Source organism: Petromyzon marinus, chromosome 29 (assembly GCF_048934315.1).
Source record: "Petromyzon marinus isolate PM22_M1 ecotype Great Lakes invasive population chromosome 29, UKy_Petmar_22M1.pri1.0, whole genome shotgun sequence".
Classification (NCBI taxonomy): domain Eukaryota; kingdom Metazoa; phylum Chordata; class Hyperoartia; order Petromyzontiformes; family Petromyzontidae; genus Petromyzon; species Petromyzon marinus.
In genome coordinates, this window is record NC_133695.1 from 11716834 (window position 1) to 11728636 (window position 11803).

Here is an 11803-nt window from a genome sequence, read left to right on the forward strand (position 1 = left end):
CGATTCATGCTTAAGTGTCACCAGTTGTGAGAACACAAGAGACCAGGACAGCGCCTCATTTGCAAGAGTGGACCTGCGCCACCAAAAATGGCAACAGCGAAAACAAATTAAATAAAAACGCGAACAAAAACAACAGAGTCGCACCGTGAGGAATTGTAAATACTGCAATCCTAATAGCCTGCAGCGCGAATGGGTTCCACGGTAGGTTACATGCAGATTAAACGCAGCACGAATGACACACCTGAGCGAGCGAAACATTCAACAGGTTGACGATGGTGTTGATATGTAGCACGGTTGGCTACGTACGGTGCGAAAGAAGACCAACATACACACGCAGTACCGGATGATCCTAGTAGCAAAAGTACCTACATATGTAGTAGTAGCTACGGGCCCCGCACTTTCAAGGCCCCCGCGCTAAATGCTTTCAAGCTACCACTTCCGGTTCAGTGATACTGCACTTGCTCTATTACTATAGTACTATACCGCCTTCAACTTTTATGAACGACCGGGTGTTTCAGGTTAGGGATTTGTCGTATTATCTGACTGTATAGCAAATGATAAAATAACTTTACTATGCAAGTTAAAACTTTGTGTTTGAATATTTACGTGTTTTTTTGTTTTAATTTAGGGCCCCTTTATAACAGAAGCCACAGGCCCCGCACTAGCTTAACTCCGGCACTGCACACGCGTACATTCGCGCGCCTAAACAACGGCGTCTCCCAACGTGCCACGTTGCAACGCGCGGAACCCACGACCGGCGCCTCGACCGAGTCCCTCCGGCCGTGCCAACCCCGCGCGTGCTCCCGCTGTGCTTTCCCAGCGGGCCAGGAGGACCGCTACACGGACTACGTGGCCACGCGCTGGTACCGCGCGCCGGAGCTGCTGGTCGGGGACACGCAGTACGGCCCGGCCGTCGACGTGTGGGCCGCCGGGTGCGTCTTCGCCGAGATGCTGTGCGGAAACGCCCTGTGGCCCGGCAACTCGGACCTGCACCAGCTGCATCTCATCACCAAGACCCTGGGTGATTTGCGCTCTCGCGGCTCGTGATTCGGAGGCGGGCGACGCGGTTCGGGGGCTCGATGTGCGGACACGTTTGACGTTCTTCGAGCGCCGCCGCGCGTAGTCAACCGCGCTCATCGGAAGGACGACAAAGTAAACGCAACAGGAAGCAGTTCTGAAGAAAATGAGTTTTCAACCCACAGGAGATTTAAATGTGCATCGCTCCAGTGGCTTGATGATGAGGTGGCGATGGTGATGAGAAGGTGGTGATGGTGGTGATGGTATATATGTGTACGTATGTTGGAACTTCCTTCGCACCGTACGTAGCCAACCACGCTAATAGGATGTGCGGTGGAAGGACATCAAACTAAACACCTCAAGCAGTTCTAAAGAAATGAGTTGTCAATCTAGAATAGTGGTGAAGTGTATAGTGGTGTAGTGTATAGTGGTGTAGTGTATAGTGGTGTAGTGTATAATGGTGTAGTGTATAGTGGTGTAGTGTATAGTGTATCGTGTGGTGGGTGGCATAGTGTAGTATATAATGTATAGCAGTGTAATGCATAGTAGTGGAGTGTATTGTGTAGTGTATGTTGGTGAACTTCTTTCGCACCGTACGTAACCAACAGCGCTAATCGGAGGTGCGTTGGGTAAGGAGAACAAACTAAACACGACAAGTGGCTCTAAAGATGCCGTGGTGCTGCTGGCCACGCCGAGTGGATTCCAGGAGAGAGCCGGTGTGTAGTTTCGCGATTCATCTGCGATTGACCGTGTCGGGTGGAAGAGGGCATACGACACACGTTGCACTCGCGCAATCTGACCCGAAAATCTATTATGAATCATGATATTGGCCGCGGGAGGCTGCTACGCGTGTTCGATGGTGCTTGCATTGCGCGTGTGGCAGTAATTTGCGTCCTGCAGAATCTGCCAGGTGTACTTCCTCACGTGTGCATCAATCAGGGAGCCTAAAGGACACGCGACTCTGAAGTTGCGCACGGTAATATGTGCACCAGCTAAATGCCAATGTCGAGGTCTGCTAGCCGCGGGAGGGCTTCAGGAGAGAGTTTGTGTCGTTTTGTTTGTTGAACTTCTTTCGCGCCGGACGTAGCCAACCGTGCTAAGCGGAGGTTCTGTTCCTCTGTTGAAAGAGCGCAGAACACAGCGGTTTGCGAGACGCTCCACAGTTTGGGTTAAACACACCGCAACTGTACTGTGGCTTGACTTTAACTTTTTATTTACTGTAACGAATAAGTGTAAATGAAACAACATATGAGAATATAAATGCTCTTTACCCACGAGGAGTGGTATTGAACCCTGTAAATATTATGTGTGACGTAAGTACATGTCAGGGTTAATGGCCTTTACAGCAGGAAGAAGCTTAAACATTTTCAGAAGCGATCAGTTCGACGTTCAATGATACTAATCTAAATGGAGCGTCACAAATCCAACGATTAAATTATTTCGACAATAATGCATAGAAGGTCAAAACGCTGGTAAATATATCAATTACCACAAATCTATGGGACCTTTTTGCCAGTCGCAAATTATGTCAAAGTGTTTATTTATTTTCATGGTCCACTCTTAAGCACTTTGGTAATTTCCTACATTGCGAGAGAATGACCGTCATAGCCACTGTCCTCACCATTACGTTATCCAGCCACCCAAGCCGGCTACTCACTTGATCAGAAACAAGTATGACGGTGACATGGCTGAGCGGTCGCGTGTCTTACTGCTCGCTTTCTGCTTGCTCCAGCGGTTCCCAGTTGGAAGCCCGCAGCTACCCTGGTTATTACTAAGGGCGCCATGGTGGCATGATCTTAACTACCTCAACAGGTCTACAGTAGGTCGTGGGTTCGATCTCGACCCTTCTACCGTATATGTGGAGTTTGCGTCTCTCTCCCCGTGGTCGCATGGAATTTTCTCCGGATCCTCCGGGGTTTCCCCTCCACATTTAGGATCAACGTCACGCGTTTAGAGTCTTTTGCTGCTATAAATTCCCACGTGATAAGCCGTTGTGTTGAGCTATCATTTGTGGCCAGGTAGCTTCTGGAATAGTAGTGGGCCTGACCTGGTAAAATAAAAAAAAATTGTTAATAGTTTTAAAAATATATGAATCCCTGCAGTCACGAAAGCTTTAAATCAATTTTTTTTAAAATATGTTTAGTTTATTGCTGTGGGCGTTTTAACGATGCCAATACGTGCCTTGGCGCTTCACAATGGACGTCGAGAGATCCCGCGACGTTTTTAAACAAAGAGTAGGCCATCGTGTGCCCCCGTCATGGTCAAAAGTTGTCAAAAAAATGTTGAACGACACGTAAATTACTCAATTTGGAAACGCATCGGAAACATGCCCCCTGCTCTTAACCAACGCGAAGGCTTCCGTGACCAACATCACGATCCATGATTGATTTCTGGGCCAGATCGCGTTGGGCAAATGTGCGCCGTAAAGCCTCATCCACCCAACGCAGCCAATTGCGTTGCCATCGCTGCTTCAGTACCACCGGTGTTGTTTCTGGAGAGCAGTCCGCGCACATTTAACAATTGGGTACACGACGTTTTTGCTGTTATTAAGAACTGACGTGTTGCATACATGTGAAGATGTCCTTTGGTCTTCTTCCCGACTGGGAAACTTAACAGGACCCCCTGAAAAGGAGTCTTGAGACTCAATAAGATGTTTCATGGTTCATTTTTTCTAATACACATATATTGCACCTCAGAGCTTTCCTTTGTGTTTAAATGCCATGAAATACGGCGATATGAAATATGAATGATGGAACACAAGTTTGTTTGAAAAATGTCTTCATTTATAAAAGTTATTTTGGATGAGATCACGTGAATATAGATCGTGTCGTTAACCCACCACAACCCGAGGCAGCCAATCAGTAAGGTTGGTCACGTACACAAAGCGTGGCAATTCGTTACTACTTCAGCACACCGGTGTGTGTTGGAGAGTAAACCCACGACATTTACAATTCCAGCACTGACATTTCGCTATTAATTACAGCAACCAGCCTCATCGGGCGAATTTTACGGGGACTGTGATCTAACCCCAAAGGAACTTTTATCACGAGTAACACTTTTCGCGAAAGCCTACGTGTTCAATATATAACGTATGTCGTCCGTTGTTTAGGAGACCTCATACCATGGCATAAGCAAGTCTTCATGTCGAACCAGTTTTTCAGCGGGGTCTCCATCCCTGAACCCGTCAAATTGGTGAGGCCCTCTTTTGTGGTTATTTATGGACGACGCGATTACTTAACTGTTGAGTGTGATGTAAGGAGCTGAATTGTTCATCATGGTGCCGATGCAGGTGCTCCATGCCACGGTGGCTCTCCGCTGTGTGTGTTGGATGTTGCCGCACGTTGTCTGGGGCGACGTCCGTCGTTTCGCGCACACACGCAATCGGTCCGACATAACAGTGCCATCACGGCTCTTATTTCATGCATAGCTCGACAAATGTTCAAGTTGATGGAAATGAAGAAATGCATTTAACCCTTTAAATTTAATTTTAGTCCACCCTTTAAGGCGAATGACGGCTGGCGGAGAGAATGGCATGTGTACTACGTCCATGACTTGTGCCTGGCCGGTTCATGCTCGTGTCTGACTGGTGGTGGTGTAGACTGTGAGCTGTGGCAGGCTATGTGTTTGTATGCATGTATGTTGAACTTCTTTCACACCGTACGTAGCCAACCGTGCTAACCGGAGGTCCGGGGGAAGGACAACAAATGATGCGTCTCTGTGTGAGACTAGGGTCTCTGTGCGGGTCTATGGGTCTCTGTGTGAGACTAGGGTCTCTGTGCGAGTCTATGGGTCTCTGTGTGAGACTAGGGTCTCTGTGTGAGACTAGGGTCTCTGTGCGAGTCTATGGGTCTCTGTGCGAGTCTATGGGTCTCTGTGTGAGACTCGGGTCTCTGTGTGAGTCTATGGGTCTCTGTGTGAGTCTATGGGTCTCTGTGCGAGTCTATGGGTCTCTGTGTGAGACTAGGGTCTCTGTGTGAGTCTATGGGTCTCTGTGTGAGACGAGGGTCTCTGTGCGAGTCTATGGGTCTCTGTGTGAGACTAGGGTCTCTGTGCGAGTCTATGGGTCTCTGTGTGAGACTAGGGTCTCTGTGCGAGTCTATGGGTCTCTGTGTGGTGAGCCTATGGGTCTCTGTGTGAGTCCATCAACGTATGTTGATCTTCTTTCGCACCGTACGTAGCCGACCGTGCTAATCGGAGGTGCGCGGGAAGGACAACAAACTAAACATGGGTAGCAGTCGCCCGAAGCCTTTCGCTGTGGTGCAATCGACTGCAATTTGCTCTGCTGCTGTTCCATTAAAATCGATACGAGGTTTTTGGCCTGCAGGTTATCTGCGCTATTGAAGTTAAACTTTCGTAACCATTGCTCATGGGAACATTTATTTTAAGCATTATTTTAAACATTCCATTTCGGAGTGGTGGTGGTGGTGGCGCACGCCTAGAATCAAACTGGAGGCGAGGGTTGGTGGATTGCGGAAATGTTGCCAAACTCCCTTCCCGTGGCCGTCAAGGGGGGGCCGTACCCTGGTCCGCTATCAATTTATTATTGTATTCTCATTCTACGTGACTTTACCGAAAGAACCAAAGAAGATACAGCAAAGCTGTGGACCTGTGGATGGGATAGAGCGTTTCTCCCTCGCACGCCTGGGTTTTCTTCAGGTGCTCCTCCCACATGTGAACACGCATTAATTGGCCAATAACACCTTCATATGCAGAGGAACGCAGAGCTTGGGCACTTGTTGGTGCCGGCCATAGGCAGAGTTTGACTGCTATATTTTGGGTGGTGTGGAGGGGTTCGCTTTGTCACTCACATTAGGAATCGTGAGCGAATATAATGAATGTATTATCTTAATTGTAAAATATTGAACATAAATTACGAAACGTGCCCAGTTTGGGGTGGACGTTGCCCGCCCCCCCGCCCCCGCCACCCCGTGGCCCCCACACGTAAACCGAGCCCATGGTGCCGGATCACCGCGTGGCCGCTGCTGCCTCCCCGCTCGTCCGTGGTTCCTCCTCGCGCCTCCGAGCCGTCGGTTCTCTCTCTACGAGAGCGAGCGACCGAGCGAGCGGACGCTCTGCGGGAAGCGACGCGCTACAAGTCGAACAGTGATTATTATTATTAATACGCCAAACGGATAACAGGACATGGCACGAATGTAACTGGATGCACGCACAGCTATTTTAAGTGTGCAAAGTGAATCTTCGGAGCTGCGAGAGCACTGGGCTGGGCTACGCTGTGACATTGTTACAAACGCCGCAGGTTGATGCGCAATAAGAGCCGAGTGAAGACACTTAATTGCACGCCGGGTGTTCTTGTTCTTACCGTTGCAGGAGCCCCTTGAGGAGAGATTCCCACGGATTTCTGCACCCAGTCTTAGCCTCATGAAGGTCAGCCAGCACGGGGTTGTTTTCCATAATTGATTACACCCTCCAAAGGTCAAGGGGTTCAATAGTAAGCGGCGCATCGTGTGCGTTATCAGGAGACAGCAAAAGGGATCAGGGACAGAGTTGCAGTACGTGGTGCCTGTAATGTGGCGCGCTCCATTGAGAGGAATCAGTTTTAAGGTAGCAAACTGGAACATGTATTGCCGTTCTACATTTAGCATTACAGTAATTCCTCATCGACGCGTTTTCGCGATACCACGCTTTTTTAATATTTGGGAACACTTTTAGCGCAATGTTTGGGCTGGGCGTTGCCACCCCACCCCGTGCCTCACCCGCAAACTCCGTCCATGGTGCCGGCGCCCGTTATAATGTGGAATGCGCCCATTGTAACGTCGAATGCGCCCGTTACAATGCAGAATGCGCCCATTGTAACGTCAAATGCGCCCGTTACAATGCAGAATGTGCCCATTGTAACGTCGAATGCGCCCGTTACAATGCAGAATGCGCCCATTGTAACGTCAAATGCGCCCGTTACAATGCAGAATGCGCCCATTGTAACGTCAAATGCGCCCGTTACAATGCAGAATGTGCCCATTGTAACGTCGAATGCGCCCGTTACAATGCAGAATGCGCCCATTGTAACGTCAAATGCGCCCGTTACAATGCAGAATGCGCCCATTGTAACGTCGAATGCGCCCGTTACAATGCAGAATGCGCCCATTGTAACGTCGAATGCGCCCGTTACAATGCAGAATGCGCCCATTGTAACGTCGAATGCGCCCGTTACAATGCAGAATGCGCCCATTGTAACGTCGAATGCGCCCGTTATAATGTGGAATGTGCCCATTGTAACGCATTCTCTGAGCGAACTAATTTCTTGAGCCGTGCGGCCGAGCAGTGATGCAGCACGCGGAGCGATGCAGCACGTGTCGGCGTACCCTCATTCTCTGGCTGCAGGCTCCATTTGTTTGTCGCAAACGTGATTCAGCATCTGTAATTCCTCGCTTAACCGTGGTACATGTCAGGAGCGCGTATACTACGTTAAGCAAGGGATTACTGTACATCAGCATGTCACATTCTCTATCTCTATTAATCTTGATTTGAAGCTTTCGTGACTGCAGGAATCCATACTTTTTGGTTCTTTCGGTAAAGTCACGTAGGTAGAAAAATAAAATAATTATTTCGTTTGATTTTATTTTATTTCTAACTACACGACTTTACCGAAAGAACCAAAGAGTATCTATTAAACCTTTTTTTTGCCAATTATCAAAGTGTAGTGACTAACTCGGAGAAAGTACGACTTGGATGCACTTCTGTTATTTAACGAGCACCATCGGTGTAACACACCCTACGTGGGTGCACACTCTGCAGTCGCTCACCTACACACAACTCTAACCGTCGAACACCGACGGCGCTGACGGAGACGGCCGACCACCGTCCAGCAGCGCAATGTCGAGTGAAGGCGGCAGCGACGATGGCGACGAGATGGTAACGACGATCTTGAACAGCGCGACGGGGATCCCACTTCCAGCGACAGCCACGAGGTCCCACCGCCCCTCTTATACTCCCAGCGTGGCCACGCCCTCCTTCTGGAACCTACTCGCAGGTTCCCGGGGCTCCCCGATGGGCCCCTTCTGTGACCTATCCCCTCGATGTCCCCCTCTCGTGTCTATCCGTGGCCTGCCGGCGTGAGTACTGCCGTACACCGCAGTTACCATTTCTCCGCCAGCAGGCAGCGCTATGCCACTACAAAAGTATGAAAACTAATAATAGGTGTTTGCCTTTCTGGCAATGAAACAGTTGTGTGAAGACGTTCAAACAGCAAATAGAAACCTTTTTGTAAGGCATCAAGTTACTGCATTAACCACACACGGTACTCGCTCTGGTAATATAATTATATAAAGCATTGTCTTTGAAACTGATTGGCCGACGCCAGAGACAGCGGCCTTCTTCATGACCTTGTCTCACCGCCAGTGTCAGACCAGAGAACGACACAATGCACGTATCAGAGTCACGAATAGCTTGGCTTCACCAGTTATGCCGCTGTAGGCGAGGTGAGAGTGAAACTTCTCGCGACCGTGGCGAGACATTCTTGCATAAACAAATAGTAAATGCTGTATCATGGGACCTCCCTTGCCAGGATCAAAATATAAGAATATAGTTGACCCTTTCCGGCAATAAAACAGCTGTGTTGAGATGCTAAAACACCAAACTGAAATCTTTTGCAAGGAATCCTGTCTGCATTAACCACATATACTTGTGGTGAACATGCAAACAAAAAACATGCTCTTGTAGTATATGATGCATTGTCTTTGAAACTGATTTCAGTTTGGTGTTTTAACATCATAACACGGCTGTTTTATTGCCAGAAAGGGTAAAAAAAAACCCTATTCGTATAAGTAAATGCTGCAACACGTAGTTTTTTTTGTTATCTACATTTTTTTTTTGATCCAAGCAACATTTCTTGACCCTGCAACAGAGCTGCTTGAAAATGGACCCCGCGGCACGGCTGACGACCGCGGGCCTGCTGGAGCAGGCGTACTTCGACGGCTGCCGTGAGGACTCCGACAGGGGCAGGGACGAGGCGGAGCGAGGGACCCACAAGGGAGACCGGGTCACACGCCGGGGACCCGCGGTGAGCGCAAATTGAGAACATTCCTTGTCCTTAACACACACGCATATAATATACACTTGGAGGTAGAATCCGATGAGCTATGAAGCTGTTTTTTTTAAACAGATGTCCAGTAGGGGGCGGGATAGAAGGTTGCAACAACAAACGGTACACCCCCCCCGCCCCGCTCACGATCGGAGCGAGTGCAGCCGCGCCGCACGGCGACACGCGCACAGCGCTACCGTGCTATCTCGCTGTCGCTAAACGTCGCTAACGTGACGCGTTTGAGAGGTTGGCGTCGAAAACATGCACGTCGATGTGGCGATTTAATAATAAGATGCTCCAGCGAGTGTTATTTGAATTGTGAAACGCCAAAATACAAGCGATGTAAAAAATTACAACGTAAAGGTTTGTATGACCGCTACCTATCCCTTAATTGCAATCATCACGAAGGACTCACATTTCCCCATGAGCATCTGCCACCATAACACCCCTCCACTCATATCCCCCCCACCCACCCATTGCCAATGTCGTGCCAGAGCAATGATCAATAATGTTGTTATCAAAAACTATGTTTTCATTCAAGCAAGTACAACGCTTGCCTCTCCTCCGAGGCCCAACATCCATGACCCCGAGTCTCACGACTGACCAGGAATCATCTTCACACCCTGGCCTTAGCCCCACCTAATTGCCCAACTTGTGTTTATCCCCCAAGCCATGAATTTGATCCAGCGTCTTTAACATGGCACTTCCAATCAGAATTCACGCCATGTCAAAAAAAAGCACCTTAAAAAAATTGTGCATTTAAATCGATCCTTCAAACAACATTTTATTATCTTACGTGAAAAGGGTTTTTTAACATTGACAAAGAAAACATTTTCTGAATGATTTTTTTTAATTTGCATTTCAGATACAGCCTCTACCGCAGCTGATGGGAAACAATCCTGTCTTACCCGTGCCAGAAAGCCGCAAATATTTCCGCTCCAAGTACAACCACCTTCCCAACATCGGCGCGCCTTACAGAGACGGTCACTTTGGTGGCCTGCGTTAACTTTAAAAGTTCGAAATAATGATTTGCCAAGAGAGGAAACCTCCCCATAAACAAACGGCCCCCCTATTTGATTCAAAGAAGCAATGGTAATTCGCAGAGATTTAAGTCCCGCATTATTATTTCCCCATTATTTGGATGACCAATGATCAGAAAATAATTAGAAAGTATGAATGTGCATTTTTATAATTATGCTCTGAAATTGCCGAGATGACGTACGTACTATAATATTGTATCGATGTGCTACTGATTGAAATCAGACTTTATCTAACCAAAGGAATATAGCATCTGCAGTGTGATCTATAATTGAGTCTAATCAATGGTTACAATAATCACACACACAGAGCAGCTGGCCTTTTTCAAAGTTCAAAGGTTGCATATTTTGACGTTAAATGCAGTGCCACAACAGAGAGAATTTCGGTTTGTAGCCAGCTCAGAGCCATAAGCAATAGAAACGATTCTTCGCGATGTGATCCATTTATTAATCGAGTGCCGGCCGGGGATGAATACGAACCACCCACAGCACCGCCTTTGTCTCTAAAAGACTGAAGCGTTATAACGGGCGCATTCTGCTTTATAACGGAGGCATTCCGCATTGAGCTAAAAGTGCTCCCATTTGGGTTGATACCTAGGAAGTGGCCGTGTCGCTTTTGTATATTATTGATTTTTGATTCATTTGGTTTTACTTACAACCGTTTACTATGTACGCCCATGCAATTAAACATATAGGCTATGAATACATTGTGTGTATTTGTGTTCTCAACAATTTGGTGCTGCTGCGTTATAACCCAAAAACTCAACATATTGGGCAATAACACTTTGGCCTCAAAAGGAATATATATACACATCCTTTAAAGTTAAAATAATGTAATCATTCACAACTGCTCAGGTCGGCTTCAGACCAGAGTTGGTTTGAGAAGTCTTAAGTTACGCGAGAGCTAAGATCAACGGCGCTCTTACGCTTGATACACACACATCCGAAGGATTTTCCATCGATTTTCACTTTAAAAAAAAATAGGATTCATAGGAAAACTAAGTGTGACATCATTATTTAACGAGGCTACATGTGCTTGCAAAATAGCAAACGGATATCGAACTTCAATCAACTTTACCATGGCGTTCCAAATGCCATCCGACGGAGACTTGCCGATACAACCAAGACCTCAAACAAGACTCAACCCGGCCTGTCTAAAAGACTCGCGGACAGCAAGGGGGAGGCCGGAGGGGGTTATCCCGAAGACTGCACCAACCGTTCATTTGGAGATAGTGACAATGTACATTGTCGAACTTATTTCGCACCGTGCTAATCGGAGGTGCCGGGGGGAAGGACAACAAAATACACGAAACAAAAATGTCCCAGTGATGTAGCTGCTCAGCCAGAGCTCTCAATGCTCTCACACACGGGCATCGTCTTTGTACTGTTCGCCTTTTGACGTTCTCTGGTCTGCACCCGGATGAGACCAGGCCAAATAGAAGGCCGTCTCTGGTGTAGGCCAATCCGTTTCAAAGACAATGCAAATATTATCAGAGCATGTATTGTTTTCATGATCACAAGTAGTTGTGGTTTAGCGCAGGCTTAACTCCTTGCAAAAGGTGTTTGAACATCTTAACATCGCTCTCCGTGGTGCTACCGTAAAAAAAAAACCCGCCACTTTTTCAAATTTTCTCGCTGTGGTTTTCACATCTGATGTTAAGTGCTTGTGTTGCAGTCGAAACGTCGTGAGAATTGTATTGTTTTAAATTTT

The 11803-nt window shown here is 47.7% G+C and overlaps 1 protein-coding gene across 1 annotated transcript in view; it reads left to right on the forward strand.

Annotated features, from left to right (window-relative positions):
• Positions 1-11394, forward strand: part of LOC116947159 (cyclin-dependent kinase-like 1) — a 45580-nt gene extending 34186 nt beyond the window's left edge. Inside the window, exons 6-10 of the mRNA XM_032962603.2 lie at positions 821-1021; positions 4127-4209; positions 6346-6402; positions 8879-9034; positions 9921-11394. Coding sequence (XP_032818494.2) covers positions 821-1021; positions 4127-4209; positions 6346-6402; positions 8879-9034; positions 9921-10061 — 638 coding nt within the window. The 3' untranslated portion in view covers positions 10062-11394. The remainder of the gene's footprint in view (positions 1-820; positions 1022-4126; positions 4210-6345; positions 6403-8878; positions 9035-9920) is intronic.
• Positions 11395-11803: the final 409 nt, after the last annotated feature.